This window comes from Daucus carota, chromosome 1, assembly GCF_001625215.2.
Source record: "Daucus carota subsp. sativus chromosome 1, DH1 v3.0, whole genome shotgun sequence".
NCBI lineage: Eukaryota > Viridiplantae > Streptophyta > Magnoliopsida > Apiales > Apiaceae > Daucus > Daucus carota.
This window is the reverse complement of record NC_030381.2, coordinates 41,180,562-41,197,151: the sequence shown is the minus strand read 5'-3', so window position 1 is coordinate 41,197,151 and position 16,590 is coordinate 41,180,562. Positions and strand designations below refer to the sequence as shown.

At 32.0% G+C, this 16,590-nt stretch overlaps 2 protein-coding genes across 4 annotated transcripts; one reads left to right on the top strand and one right to left on the bottom strand.

The window, feature by feature from the left end:
- Positions 1-422: 422 nt before the first annotated feature.
- LOC108205435 (cleavage stimulating factor 64) lies at positions 423-8,854 on the bottom strand. Of its 3 annotated transcripts, none has more exons than XM_017375393.2 (11): positions 8,735-8,854; positions 8,063-8,319; positions 7,812-7,890; positions 6,586-6,760; positions 5,478-5,514; positions 5,126-5,370; positions 4,971-5,048; positions 4,220-4,255; positions 3,716-4,129; positions 1,744-2,067; positions 423-1,131 (listed from the first exon to the last, which is right to left on the bottom strand). In XM_017375393.2, the coding sequence occupies exons 2-11, from the start codon at positions 8,091-8,093 to the stop codon at positions 1,003-1,005; spliced, it is 1,548 nt and encodes a 515-aa protein (XP_017230882.1). In that variant the 5' UTR covers positions 8,094-8,319; positions 8,735-8,854; the 3' UTR covers positions 423-1,002. The 3 variants fall into 3 exon arrangements, with proteins under 3 accessions (XP_017230882.1, XP_063940379.1, XP_017230880.1); XM_064084309.1 differs by having other exon boundaries at positions 8,063-8,302; positions 8,735-8,841; XM_017375391.2 differs by having other exon boundaries at positions 531-1,131; positions 1,744-2,070.
- A 4,281-nt stretch (positions 8,855-13,135) lies between these two features.
- On the top strand, positions 13,136-15,039 carry LOC108222764 (thioredoxin H9). The gene is made up of 4 exons (XM_017396667.1): positions 13,136-13,156; positions 13,717-13,836; positions 14,511-14,633; positions 14,905-15,039. Exons 1-4 carry the CDS (start codon positions 13,136-13,138, stop codon positions 15,037-15,039), a joined length of 399 nt encoding a protein of 132 aa, XP_017252156.1.
- Positions 15,040-16,590: the final 1,551 nt, after the last annotated feature.

The following is a 16,590-nucleotide window of genomic DNA, read 5'->3' as shown; positions in this document are numbered from 1 at the left end:
TAAAATTAGAATTTCATTTAATTTTTAGATAAGATTCTGTATTCGATTCTAAATTATTTTTCTTTGTTCTTCTTTTAGAATTTTTTTTTATAGTAATGGCCTATATATATTCCACAATAATTTTTTCATGGAATAATGTCATTTTAAATATATATTTTGCTTAAATACATCTTCCTATTAAATGAAATGGGGATTCCATACAATTTTACTCTTACATATTATTATTATTTATAATGAAATGTTAATTAGCTCAGAATTTGAATTTAATTCGAATTTTAATTCTCATTATACTGACATGGAATTGTCTCAGTACAAAGTTACAACGACAACTCCAGCAAGTAAGATAGACAAATATTTGTTGCATCAAACCAGTCAGGAACATATATATCCAGCTCCAGGCTTCAGAGAACGTAGTAGACAACTAACAGTAAAATATCTGAATTGCTCGAGTAAAGGAAATAACAATACTTTCTGTGCCCATCCCAGCCACAACTTGGGCAAACACTAAAACACCTGGAGAAAGTTATGAATGATGGAAGAAATACAATGCACTATTTCAACACAACTTTGTTTTTCAAGCAAAAAAAATTATAAGGCTAAACAGCCAATACACTCCGTCGGATGACAATCACCTTGAAAACATTGGTCAAAAATGTCGCAACATATACATTGCTCAAGCACTATATATATATCATGGTATACAATTGTAAACTTCAACCCCTCTTAATCTTCAATTGTTTTGACTGTTGCCTCGCCTGTTCTCTTTCTCCTCCCAAGGTAAAGATCAATGGAGCGGATCAGACTCCAGAATATGTACTACAAATGATACAGAACCCCTTCGAATGTTCTGTACCAAAAAATTGCTATCGAGCTCCGGTTTCTACATATACTCACCAGCGAGAAGATATACATCATCTATGATATAGTTCTCTTGCATTTCGTCAGATGTACCATGAAAATTGACAGGTTTCAGAAACTTTAGACCAGATAAGCTCTAGTTTATCAACTAAGCCGCAGCATCTGTTGGAGCTGAATTACTTGTTGCTGTTGATCTGGTGGCAAAGAACTTAACTGCTCTGGTGTCAGACTTAGCACTTGCTGCAGTATGGCAGAATCCAACTCAAGGGGTAACTGTGACAGCAAAAGAAATGCAAAAATTAATCAAAAGGGATATAACCAGTTCTCGGTGTATTCTAGACCAAGAAAACCTCATGCACAAAGATTATTAATTCTCGGTGTTACACAAGCATTCACTTATCAACATTTTATGTAAAATGTACCACCATTGCTAAATCTTAAATCATTATTGTTGGATTAATATTAAAAATGGTCAAGTAATTTCTGAAAGACTTGTTCAAATTTCACCATTTTTACATAGAAAGAGGGACGAGGATCCTCGACTCTAATGCTAGTCCTGCATAGTGGCAAAAAATAGAGGTGGGAATGGATGTAATGCAACAAATGCAGTTTAGAAATCAGACGCCTTTCTGTATTCTGTAGCGTTGAGAATAATTTAGGGGTTGAGCTTAAATTATCAATTTTACAACAATAGCCATGTTCCTCGAAGTTATAGTTCTTGATACCAATATGTCCGTTTCTTAGATACCATAAACCAAGGTAAATAAAGCTGGAAAATAGATCTAATAAGAACTGAAGGTTGACTAATTATATATAGGATTATAACTATTGATAGCACTTGCTCAAAATATAAATTTCCCTGAATTGAACAAAACAGCAAGTTACCTGAGAAGTCTGTTTTTCAGAAGTTGAGGCTTCTTCTGGTTTAGGGTGGCTACTGTACATTCCAGTAACTTGTGATGGCCCATTTACAGAAGTATACATATTGACATCTGCAGGAAAGGAGGTAGACCTTCCATCATTCAATTTTAAAAGTTTGGAAGGACGATTGACTGTATCTTGATTGTTGTTGATCATGGTCGCCTTCTCTGATAATCCTTGAGGCAACCGCTGATAGGTTTCCCTATCTGTGTTGTTGTGAAGTTGGGGAGGTCTAACATATTCTGTGCTTGTATAATTTGGAACGCCATCCACATTTAAGGAGCTAGACTGCTAACAGAAAGAGTATTATTATTGAACATAGTTTACAACATCTGAACAGATACATTTGAAATTAATTAAACGACCAGGAAAAAAATCCATTAGCAATAAGACTAAAAGGGCAAATTTTTAGTAGCAACTATTATGATTTGACAAATCTTTACTTTACCAGGGATGCAACAGCTACACACTACATCCAGCACTGACATCTACACTATCAGATTTGTGCAACAGGACATCCAATGTTAACAGAAACAACTTGAACTAAGGATGACACAACTTTACATATGTCTTCAATGATTTACTCTTGCTATTTTTGTTGTTTAAAGCTTATATGTTATAACATTAAGTTACTACTTAGACCTTAATCAAACAAAAAAAGTTTATTTGACATTCTAAATTACAAGGCTAAAAATTCTTTTCTTTTTTTTTCTGCTAAGTCTAAAAATTCAGTTTTATATTGGCACTAGCCAAATTGGCTTAGTCCAAGGATATTTTAAATGACAATTAAAACTTTCAACGATAATACTAAAGGTTGCTTCCAGTAGTATATAATTTCCTATGATATCTGTCAAAGTCTTCTGAATTGTTTCCAAACTATATGAGACCTATGTGATCCAATATTACTCGATTCCATTCATTTTGAAAAAGAACCATGCCTTCCATTATATAGATACATATGCAGGAGTACAGAAGAAATTTGTTCAACATTAACTTTGGCACTCCTGTAGACCAAGTAAGACTACATTTGGTCTTGCCATTTACAATCAGTTAGCAATTAGCATATGCACTAACTATTGCCTTCCATATCAAGACCAGACGCAGCTAGAACTACTGTAGCAAAGATAGCGTTTCACAATCACAGTCGTTAGCATATGCCTTGGCTCTTGCCTAAAGAACCATAAACCCAGGCACAACAGAACAGATGAGTTATCATATTTTGATTATGTTTGTGTGTGTGTGTGTTGTTGTTTTTTTTTTGTTTTTTTTTTTTTTTTGGGGGGGGGGGGGGGGGGGGGGGGGTTGGGGGGTTGGTTCAGCGTGGGAAGAGGATGAACCAAAGGTTTCATTTGATTCCTTTTATCAAGAATTAAGATATGAACTTATTTCATTGATGAAAAACTGGTTCAGTTATACTCTGACGTGAGACTGAAGCACCAAATGTATAATACCAAACCAGGAACAGTAAAAGTGTCATTTAGAAGTTGAAAATGAACTACATGTTTGAAGTAAAGGCTTCTAAACTACTGACATAAAGTTATGTGAACCTGTATTTCAAGTCAGAATTAATTTGTAGTACTTGTGGACTTGTGATTCAACAGTAAAAGTAGCACCGATAGCCAATTTATAATTTGTAAAGCAAGAAATAATCTGAAATATAAACTCTAGGTGACATTTTGCACCCAGGCTGATATCAATCTCCAAAATAGTACCGGAATAAACTTTCTAAAGGTGAGTAGAGAAACAGTAATTATGTAGTGAAAGTGCATTTTGAAAAGATAAAAATTAACTTTACATACTCATCATTCTGCGCAATGAGATGAAAATGATTTTCATTTAATATTTTAATCCAACAAACGTTGACATACCAGAACCTGATAGTTGAAGGATTTAATATACAACCATGGATCCAAAAGTTTAACAAAAGTGGACATACCAAAAACGGCTCTCGGATTCCTTGAGGATGTACCAACTGACTATTATTATGCCCCAGTTTTGCAGGCACAGCCTGGCTTTGATGTTGAAACATATAAGGTTGCACTTGCTGTTTCGCATAAGGGGTAGCAGCCGCCTGTATGTGTGGCCTTGCAGACATGTTCATCATATTCTGAGAGTGTGGTGGAAAAACTGTTGATGTTCCAGGCAGCACTGGTGCTGGACCTTGTTGCTGATATTTGCTCTGGCTTAAGATGGGAAGCTGAACAGCAGGGACTTCAACTTCTTGTGACTTGAGCATCAAATCAGAATGCAGGTTATTCTGTGCAAGAGGAGGGAAGCTAGGAAGAGGTTGGACTCCCGACTGCTGACCTTGTCCAGAAGAGAAAGAAGCCCGAATATTTGGCATTTGCAACTACATAAAGGTAAAAACAGTGTCAATTTCTAAAAATATTTCATTCTCATCGAGAAAATCTATATTAGTATATGACAAACAGCAACAAACCATTTGTGGGGTTACAACTCCCAGTATCACTTGTGCCTGCAAGCAGAATCAAGCTCAAATTTGTAAGAAATGATGCTACAAATTTCCACAATACTCCAAAGACAGAAATAAAAGGCACAAGCAAAAATATTATTATACTATGCAATTGAAACCTGCAGAAACTAAAATGGTCTTCGTCGTCATCTTTTTTTTGTGTGTAGAACGAGAGATCATAACTTTACAGACAGTAGTACATTTAGAGTTTATTCTTTATTATTTATCAGTAATTTCTAGGTCATGCGACAAGATGAGAGGCTTTATTTGTTCTTTTAGAGCTTCATTGGAGCCTTAATAGAGTGTCAAACTTATGAATTTGAGTTTTAGATTTTTCATAAAGCTTTCAGGACATTTGCATATATTTGCGAAACATTTACAAATTATTTACATATAAACACTTGTATTTACATATAATTCTAAAAGAGCTTGTATATATGTGTGTTTTACATTAAAGTAAATATACTGCATATATATATATATATATATATATATATATATATAATTAGTTAATTACTACATCATATATATATTCATTTAGTGTTGTGTCATGCACCCAGAGTGTAAACCCATACCCATGATTAATTTATCGTGTACTTTTTGTTTGTGTACCTTCGTCTTTCGTGTACCAATTTTCAAAACCCACACATGCAATTTTTGTGTCATGTTTGTGTAATATTTTCAAGTCGATTCCCTTTAAAAATTTAAAAAAGATCACCTGAAAGATTGCTTTAGGCAGCAATGGGGTCGCAAGTAGTAGTTGACGCGCTTTTTCCTTGTTTTCTGTAGCTAGTACCTTTCATAAGGAATGAAAAATATTGTCAATAAAAATTACTCCATTTAGATAACTTGAGCTTTACTTGAAACACTAACCTTCAGCTCAGCTATAATGTCAATCAGCTGGTTTCTTGACATTTTGGACAGGTGCATTGTCAAAGGGTCACTACCAAATCCTGGCTGATTCTCCAAACCAAATTGAGTCGGCTTTGCTGCAATCTGAGCACCACCGAGAGCTCCAGCCATGACGTTTGCAGCAGCCATAGCAACTGGAAGACCAATTAGTTGCTGGAGACCAGAACCTGGTCGGCCCGCTTGGGCCCCAACTTGTTTTTGATTATCTGTAAGAAAGCAAAATATATTAAGATAAACAAATATTAATGTGTATCAAATATTCGGGAGAAAAAGAACTTAACAAAGTTCCAAGAAGAGAGTAAGAAAAACTGACCGCCTATATTTGTACTCAATCCAGGTCCCCCATGACCCTGCAAAACAAAAATCATCCAGCTACTAACATTAATTCAACTAAGACATTTCTTCGATCAAGAAAATTTGCATTGAAGATAAAACATATAGTATGAAATGCAAGCACCTCAGGTTTTTGGTACAACAATGAATTATATTAGTTTCATATTTAAACTGTTAATCAAACACATGGATTATTAAGTGAAATAAGCCTTAGATTTATATGATTTTTGATATTGTCAATAGTTAAATAGATTTGATAAAAAGTTGCCATACTCGGATTTTGCCCATGTATACACACACACACACAAAAACACACACACACACAAAAATATATATACAGACATGCAGATTCCCTCCCTTATCTTGATCAAATTGAGAATTACAATTAACTTGTTAACAAATATTATTTTACATATTTACAATCTTAAATTTTGATTTTGTAGTACATTAACTGTAGTTTCTTGAACAAACAATTTTATATTAAATGAACAATAAACTAATAAATGAAAATTTGACCAGAAGAAGGACAAATAGGCATCGTGTTTGAGACTTGAGGGTGTGGGCTGATGAAACCACAGACATGGAAAGCAAAGCATTAGATTGAAGTAATATAATTTAATAGATCTCATTTTCATTTTTGAGGTTGAAATTTATCTCGTCTTCCTCAAAAAAAATTAGAATGAGATGTGTCGCTGGATAAGCATTTAACAGTTGAAAACTCGTCAAATGATTGTTGGAGTTGTCATCAGGGAAATTTTTAATATTTTTATCAGTGACTTGACTCTCCAATATCCATGTCAAATTAGTGAATATAGTCGAAGTAGTGTTAAATTTCATCTTGCGGATCATAGCTAGTCGGATATCTAATGACTTGGACCTAAAACATATTTTGTACTAGATAATTCAAGCTATTCTGGGACAAAACTATATCATACTTTTGAATCTTAAAAAGAACATCTAGTCAATTGCTTACAAAGTGAAATAAGCTAAAAAAACAAATAGCAGCACTTCCAAGTCTGATACAATTAAAAATAAGAAAATGACCATGGTGAAGCAAAGTATAGGCTAACTAAGACGTATTTGTCTACCTGCTCTCTGCTTTTATCCATATTTTTATCATTTTCAGCAAAATCAACTCGCAATTGCCTCCCATTGATCTCATAACCCTGAAGATTTCTGCGAGCACTTAAAGCTGTCTCTTCATCCTTGTATTCACAGAAGCCATAACCTTTTGGTTTCCCCGTTTCTCTATCAATAACTAATCTGGCGAATATTAAAAACAAAAAACGATTTCTGGCTATAAGATATAATTTGGAACAGATATGAAATTATATGTAAATAATCGAAAAAAAATTACTGCAAAAAGATATTGCAAAGAAGAAACAAGTGTCCATAAAACAGCTAATCACCGTCCAGAGATACAATGCACCATCACTAACAAAATTACAAGTCTTCTTTTGTCATTCAGCTAGATCTACTACTCATTAAACTTGAGTATGCCTTAGGTCGTAGCTTATCAGACAATTGAGGAGTCTCTGGTTTTAATTTATATGATAAAAACATATCCAAAACTGATGGTTAATATTTGCGTAAAGATGGAGCTGACAATATAGTGTTTAACATCCCCTCACTCATGCTCGTGATAGTAAGCAAAGTCTATATAAGCAAATAGACAATAAGGGGTTTTTTTTCACAAGGAGAGATCTTCATTAAATAATTTTGTTTCTTAATATGGAAATCAAACAAAATGAACATAAAGCCTTCATTTGTCAAATAAAAAAAAATTCTGAAAAGTTTCTGAAACCATTGAATAGAGAATGTAAAGATGTGTGATTCTAGAAATTAAAAGTAAAAGCTTAAATATCTTAAACGATAGATCATTAGATTGAGGACATCTGAGAAACATGCTTGGTTTCTTGATGTATCTCACAGATTTGTGCAAGTAAAGGCCCTCAAGGCTGCAAGGGTTTCTTAAGATTTGAGAAAGAGATGAGAACATTGATAGCCACAGCAAATAGAGCCCGTCGTTTTCACTATTATAGCTAATTAACTAATTGCCCAACGTTACTGTCCACCTAAAGCGAGGGTTCTAATTATATTTGACTGAGGCAAATGAGAACCTCTACTTTTTCGAAAACAGAAATGGTGGTGTTGTATTCTTAAACAATATACCTGTACGATATTTGAATGAAAAAATTTAACTTTAATAGCAGGCAGCAGGCCCAAAGACTCTTTTGTCAATCAAGTCTGTAATAAATATTAAATGGACCACGGAAAACATGTAATTAAGTGTTCTCGTAATATGAAAACTAACCTGAAGGAAACAACAGGACCAACCTCCTCACATATTCGAATAAGCTGTTCTTCAGTAGCATCATATGGTATATTCCCCACTGTCAAAAATATAAAGTTCTGAACTTAGAGCTCAAAACTTGCCTGGCTTTGCATATGATTCAAGCAAGTTACTAAGATCTTCACAGCAATCTTCATAATAAACTTGTGAATCAACTTATTTCAATACAGATCCGAAAGTTATACACACACAAATTAGATGGAAACAAGTACCAAAAACACATCGATGCTGAGAAGTAGCCATTTTATTCACAAAGGAAGAAGAATCCTTTCTCTATCTTCTTCGTTCCTATCACCAAATTTCACGGAAAACTTCCTCTTTAGTAACAGATAAAGAAGCAGCTGAATATCATAGTTGCCCCATCTTCATCTGCTCCGTTTTAATCGCTGATTCTCAGACAGTTCTTCTTTCCGCATTCAATTTGTCTGTTGACAACCCATCATCACAACTTTCTGCCACACAAAATATGCTGAAAAACATGAAACTAGCTACGTTACTATCGCATACCAACAGATCCTAACATGTACCAAATTACACGACAACTATACGTCTATAATCATAAAAAAAACGTAAACCTAGTAACTTCACAAATATATCGAAAACATTACTCCATGTTAATCTCCAGTGTTCAATTTCTGCTTACTCATTAACAGCTTTCTAGTTTCTACTGTATATACACACATATGTTGGTCGGAATTAAAACTTGCAAAATAAAATGCCAAAAAACTTGAAACTTGAACTGTATAATTGAGTGTAGACATACGATTAGTGTTGTATAAAAGATTGAAACCCTAAAATAGAAAAATTGAACAAGTTTAGCAAGGTGGGTATGCGAATTGTTAGCCCTAAGCGTGAATTAAAGAATAATTAAGGGAAAATTGGACCTTGAAATCGCCGGAGAAACAAGAAGCTTTAATCGCCGGAGCTCGGAGTAGATGATTTGGACGGATTATCGAGGAGTAGTTCCAATTTGATTCGAGTTCGGTTGTTTGTATTGTTCCAATTGTTCCAATAATTTTAAGTTTATAGTTTAATTTTAAGTTGGAAATATTTATTTTGTGTAAAAAATCGAGAAACACTTATAAAAAATTAGTATTTAACTTTTGTTTCATGGCTCCTATTTTTTCCCTCAAACACTTTAATCATTTATATGTTTTAACTAATTTCTAACTTCTACTTCATTTTTTATACTTTAGATAATAAGCACTTATTTTAAATTTACACAAACGGCTTCATAGACTTTTTGGGGGCTTATATTATGTAGTTTTGTAAAATTATACTTTCCCATTCATTACATTAATCAATTTTATATGTATTAAAAATATTTAATAAATAATGTTACAATAATATAATGAAAATAACTATTGCATATAATTTTTTGATTTGTGAAACTAAAAATTAGTTGTTTATAAATATGAGTTAGAATATGAGAATTTGATTAATTTGATCAACCAAAAATCACACAAACTATTTAGTGAGATAAATGAGTATATTGGACGTATTATATAATTAACATGACAAAGATTCACGAATGGTATGATAATTAGTTTGTGTGATTAGTCTTCAACTTTGTTGTGATTCTCCATATTGTCATGTAAAATTGTCCATGGCTGAAAAACGGTACATGATTTTAGTATGAAGCAGATTTAGTTAGTGGCATATCATATTAGTATGTGTGGTTGGTCTTCAACATTGATATGTAGATCAGTCCACCAACAACAATGTTAGCAATAAGAATTACTTGCTTTTATTATCTCTTTAATTACTTGCTTGTATTAATATTAGAAATACAAATGATAAAAAAGACATCTATTTGCAATAAATTAATACCAACGCATTTCGGTCAAGAAATGGGATAAAAGAATAATTTCGCAGCGACAAAAAAATGTCACTGGGGTTTTAAAAATCAGCCAAGTTGAGATTTTTCTATATATTTGTTCAGTTCCCCCTAATTTTCTCTAGTACAGAAGTTTTAAAATCGTCACTCATAGAATTTTATTTTCAGATTGTCAATGGGTACTTTAAAAGTATTCATAGTTATGATATCTTAGATTTATTCTTGATATTAAATTGGATAGTCTACTATTTTTAGCTAAGGATTTATGATGCTCGAAGATTCTTTAAGATTACAACAATGTAAGATGAACATCAAATCGTCCAAAAATTAATGCATCACGTTAGTAGCTCATATAAGCAATGGATAAAACAAATCTCCATTACTATACTCAAATTTGTGTTATGTCAGTTATGATATGATATTTTACTATTTTTTATAGACAAAACTTGTGCGTCTTCAATTTTCACCAGTTCACTAATACCAATCTCGAACATACATTCATCAAATTTCTTGTATTTAATTCTACAAAATAACTAATCAAACTCTTTTCACTAAAATGCTCAAAATATAATTCAATGTAAACATCTGACTTAGTTATAATAAGTCATCTAAATTATTCGGACGATCACTGAAACACGTAATATATTGGACTAGAGAAAATAAGATAAAACAATTATTAAAAATATTTTATTAATCCAAAATATAGAAAAGATAATAAATTATTTTCAAAAACAGAGAATAAATGTCACATTGGAGAATCAAGGAGAACAGAGGAGTAGCTACAAGCAGAGAGAGGTGTATCGGTCTTGTTTGATGTGATGAGGTCATAGTTGTGCATGCAATATTGATTTTTCACTGCACAATCTGATACTCCCTCCGTCCCAAAATAAGTGTCGCTATGACTTTCGGCACATAATTTAAGGTGCAAGAAAAACACACTTCTACACATTATTTTTCAAATTTTATTTTTCTGAAAAAAATATATAGATGTTAAACTTTAATGCAAAAAAAGAAATTTTGAAAAATAATATGTAGCAGTATGATTTTTTTGCACCTCAAAGTCAAAGTGACACTTATTTTGGGACAGAGGGAGTAATAAACACTTCATTTGTCCCAATATACATGTCTCTTTTAAAAAAATTACGCATTTTAAGAAAATGTTAGCTGGACATTTAATTTTTTGTTTATCCTTGATAAGTGGAGTAAATTAAATTGTGTTGTGTGTATATGTATATTAGTCAAACATTGGAAATTGAATTTTAAGGATATTCAAAAAAAAAAACATTCAAACAATTCATTTGAAAAAGAGAGGTACAAGTATTTTGGGACAAATTTTATTTTCAAAAGGGACATGTATTTTGGGGCGGGAGAGGGAGGGGGGGTTAACATAAATAGTATAAGTAGTGTACCTAAACTTTTGTGATTATTATAATATTATACCAATCAAATATATCATGTTATAGTTATGATAATATAACAAAATAGATGGATAGTGCCTGTAGTACAAATATATGATAGTTGTTATCAAAAATTTAAATGTATGTCTAAGACATTAACTAAAACAAATAATATTGGGATTATATGTATAAGAATCAAAGATATATATATAATTAAAAATTTTAAATTTTAAATTTTTTAACATTCATATATTTGTAAATTATGATGGGACTGTTTACCCCAAATTTCCAGAATTAACCTATATTCATCTATTCATTCTGATTCCCAAAACAAATCTCAATTCTTAATTAGCTAGCAATCACTTCAATCCCCCTTGTCGGACAATTTTCTAATTACCACCAGGTTTGTTTTAATTATGTTCCTTCTGTTACTCTTGTTTTCAGAAGAATAACTAACATCTCAATTTTGTTTTAGGTTTGGATTGATGGCATTGTATAGTTTCAAATTACATATAACATGATACATGCATAAGAAAAATCATCAACCCACGTCGGGAAGGTATTTTTCGAGTTTACCAAGGTTCGTTTTCTGAATCTTGTCCCATTTCAGTTTTTATCACATTACAACATAATAATGATATCATTCATTATATCATATTTAATATTACATGCAGGTGTTGCCTACTCACCGACAAATGCAATCTCAAACAATATACAACAGAGACTTCCAAATTTTAACAACGCGATAGTTTAGGAAAATAAATTACCATGCAACATCTACCTCACCTTTGTTAAATCTGTTAGTCATCTTTCAGAACTTGCACTATCTGGAGAATCTCGCTTTAGGTAATTAATACAAACATTTCTATTTTTCAATAGTTGTACATGGACAGTATACATGGTAATTTGATTTGAATGTGATGATATTTGTGCTACATTTCACTATTTTAGAGTTATGGTTATTACAAGATGGCATGATAACAAATGGCGATGGTGCCAAATTAGCGAATATGATGAAATTTCTAGTTTCTAATTTCGATCCGTTTTCTCATGTTATCAACCCAATATAACACTGTATTTACTATTATGTGATTAACAATTCTCATCCCAAATCAAATTTCAGTCATTAGCTGACTGGCGTAATTTATAGCTAGGACTCTGGTAAACTTGAATCCTTGAAATTTTTAGAGTGATGAGCTCTTCTATCTTTATTATGTTTGTAAGTTGAACCCCCTTCATTATGATTTTAAAAGTTTTTCACTAATCTTTACTAGCTCAATCCTACTTAGAATATATGCTAGAGATTCATCTCAAAGGGGGTTTGGTTTGTTAATCACATATAAAAACCACATCTTAGATGTTCCTTTAAAGTGCATTACTGTAAATGCAATTTAACCCCCCCCCCAAATGTGTTTAATATTAAAAATAAATAAATATTTTATGATCCAGCCTCCAATATCGTTGCCATAGTTAAATAATTTGTTCCCATATCTTTGGGCGAACCTGAGTTGAAAAAGAAGGTTTTGACTGGAAATATTTTCAGTATCGACTCTTTTTTCAACTTAATAATTCATGCATCAGTTATCATAATCTTGGAAGCAATACCTATGATTTTTTTTGTTAATTTTAATTTTTAACATTACTGAGATTAACTATCTTTGACTCACAATTAATATAGAGTCAGCCTTTGAAATACCAATTGTAGTAAATGGTATGTTTTCCAAGAGATGCAATCTCAAAGGAATAAAAACACACACACACACACAGGAGAATTCTCAAAAGAAGTGCCAAATAAGGAAGATAAGACTTGAAAGCTATTAATTTTCTTATTATCAACCTAACCTTCTCTTATATCAAAACTAATGAGCCAGTTACGCTTATCGGGTTATCTTTTAGAAATGCTTTGTTCACTAACGACAATACTTCATAGTTGTAACCTACTCTAATGTTCACATATTCTTACATATATTATATTTGGCAATACACACTCATTTAAAACTCATCACTCTTATTTCAGGGCATACTGCACTAATTAATTCATTTACGACGAAATGGGATTTTGTTTCTCGAAGGTAAATATTCCTAGTCATTAAAATTATAAATTAATTATTAAGCTGACAAGTATTAAATTACTTTTTTATTTGTCTTTTTTACTTCAACTTAGATTACAAATACATATGTGTTGTGTTGTTATTTCCCCTTTTAATCTACTTCTGTATTATCACTGTGCCACATTGTCGTGCACTTATATTTTTATTTGGTTGGTACCTTGCCCTTATGAGGTCATGTTGTACACAATTATAAAAAAAGTTACAAGCATAATACAATTCTCTTTGTGTTTAAGTAAATGATGACTCATGTCTATGCATTTGCCATCCAAAAGACAAAACATAAAGAATGGAGATTGTAGGAGTTCAGTTTTACATCACCAGTTACTTTCTAATATACTCTGAAATGAATATTTTTAGAAGTAAAAGTCATCTATGTGATTTTGGGTTCTGAAGTTTGACATTTATGTTATTTGTTCATGTTTGACTAGTGGTTAAAATATAGCATTTTTTAACGTGTTTAGTATTTTGTTTAATGCTTTTGTTAAATTGCAAATATGTAAGGATATGATTATGGTTTGTAGTACGACAATACAGAAGAATCTGAAGATGAAAGTGAGTTCTCTGGTGGAAACATACATATAATCACTTCCAACGATGTTTGGGAACAAAAGCTAGCAGAGGCAAAGAAGGATAACAAGATTGTAAGTAAAAAAAATGCTTCAAGAGGTAGTTGCATAGCTAATTACATATTGTCAAAAGTTAGAGACTTGTATACTTATTTTGATATAAAGTGAGATTCCAATTTTTTCAGATCAGCGGTTCAAGTTCTGATGTGCAATAAATTATCTAGATGCATTAAAAATGGTGTTAGAATTTTTTAGGAACTCTTGTCTTTTTTTTGAAGTTAAATATATATTGGCTAAAAGGTCCCATTTTTGAAGTTTTTCAAAAAAATTAAAATTTGTTTGTGCAGCAAGAATTTATCTAACAACCTTCAAAGCATATCTTAAACTCTCTTGGAGGATCTCGATCTTTAGGAAGCTTGCATAGAAATCTCTTGGAGGATCACGATTAAGAGAATCAACTACTTTTCTTCTCATAGGAAATAAGTGATTATATTTAAGGATTAGAGAGAAACGAACCACTTATTTTTTGTTTGAGGAATAGTATATGTTATACTTGAAGACAAAACGTCTTCTTTAATTAAACAATAAAAGTTTTTTAAAAAACTTAAACTATCAAGTCATTTCAAGATTGAGAAGTGTACTCTACAACATCAAACAGGAATTGTCCCATAATTTGATTGTTATCCTTTATTAAGTAATTTTGTAGATTCTTCCCCTTCAATTCTTAAACTAATATTTCTATGTGACAGGTAATAGTTAATTTCAGTGCATCATGGTGTGATCCTTGTAGAAATGTTGCGCCTTACTACTCTGAATTATCTGAGAAGCATCCTTCTTTAATGTTTCTAAGTATTGATGTTGACGATCTAAATGTAAGTACTAGTACAATTATTTATAAATACTAAATAGAAAAAAAGATATGTGCACATAGATGTTCAGTGGAAAAAGTCATGTCTTCATGATTTTGATCACTTTTAAACAAATGATTAGAAGGGCCTCGAGAGCCCTTAATAAATGCTTCTCCAACCCTGGGCAACTTGCACACTGTTCTAGAAAAATGAAGTCTATTTTGTGGAAGGGTTTATTACATGGTATCGTAGGAGTTTATTATTTTTCATGGCACTGATATCTTTGTGTATGTAGGAATTCAGCTCGCAGTGGGATATCAAAGCTACTCCGACATTCTTTTTCCTTAAAAATGGGCAACAATATGACAAGCTTGTGGGAGCCAATAGGGCAGAGCTGGATAAGAAAATAGCTTCCGCATTGGTTCAGTAACACAAGTTATAAGAAAAGAGGTGGTTCACTAGGAAACATGTAATTTATTTTTCTTTTAGTGCTTTATTTAGTTAGATTGTATATCCATAGAATACTATTACATCATGCATCCGACTTAATTTTATATTTGAGATTGTCATTCAAGATTAAGAATCAGTTTTGGTCGTTACCCTGAATTGTTGTCTGTGCTAAAAAGCTATCTAATCTATAGAATGAATTACTGATTGTGTCTAAGATCATGTCTGATTATTGTTGATGTTATTTTGTGATAACTAAAATCTTAAATTCATTTGCATGTTAAAAAAGGTTTGATTGTAGGAAATGATACAAGTCTAATATATTTTTGCCAGAGTTTGTAGAAAACTAATATGCTCTAATTTTGGAGAGAAAAAGAAGATGATAATGATAGAAATCTTTACTTGTAAGTTGACACTTTAGTAGTGTAAATCTAGTACTCATATATTTTGGTATACATTTTAAAAATGGTTGATACCACCTTTACTTTAATACAATACTACATATAAATTACGAAACACAATCGAATACACTCTTAAGTGAAAATGTTGGGAAAGAATAATGATTAAACTTGAGAATATTTTTTTTGTTGCCACAAAATGAAAATTTCATTCAAATTCTCAAGTCATCCATCTTTACATATTGAAAATTGGGATGGACATCTCTCATCCTCCAATAACGATCAACAATTAAACAGTTGTACCTCGCTAGATAGTAACCCACTCTATTCATGGACCATTTAATAAATCTTAACACAACGTTTTGCTCTTTTAAACTTGCCAAGTGATGCTCTGCATTCCTCAACTGCTCTCCCCAAATAAGATATGCTAATAAAAGAACTACGAATGGATTGAACAATTTGTACTCTATCTCTGCACCTTCTTGTGTTTTATTTTTGACCCAACTCAATGCCTCACGAATGCCAATAGCTTTGGCTAAATTTGGTGAAATTTGACCATATGAGCATTTTGATTTTGCTTCTACAAACTCGCAGTTATACGTACAGATTACAAAGGTATAGCTATAATATTTGGATTCCTCAAAGATGGCCATATTAGTATTCATCTTAACTCTATCAATCATTAGAGGTTGTTAGTATTCGCGACTATCATCTTGAGTTATATAACCCATAAAACGATCGAAAGTTTTGTCTTGAACACTCTGCTATTAGTTAAAAACTGAATATGTTAGATTCTACCATTTTGGTTACTTCCAAACCGTGTTATTTATATACTAAAGCGTTACGAGTCTTCCACAACATCCAACACATCATAGCTATTAGATTGACTTCTTCATTCTTTTTTTGCTAAAATATGAGTTACATCAACTCATAAATAAAGTATACAATTTTATTCCAACAAGTTACTTAGCTACAAAAATACAGAACATATAGAATTGTCTCTGCAGCTTTATTACACTTTCGCACGAAGATGATTCTTTGTAGGAAGACATTAAGATTTTGCTCGCCACATAAAATTTTTAACTTTGGGAGGGATTTTTAAGTTCCATAGTCTTGTCCAGAACCCAGAGCTAGGA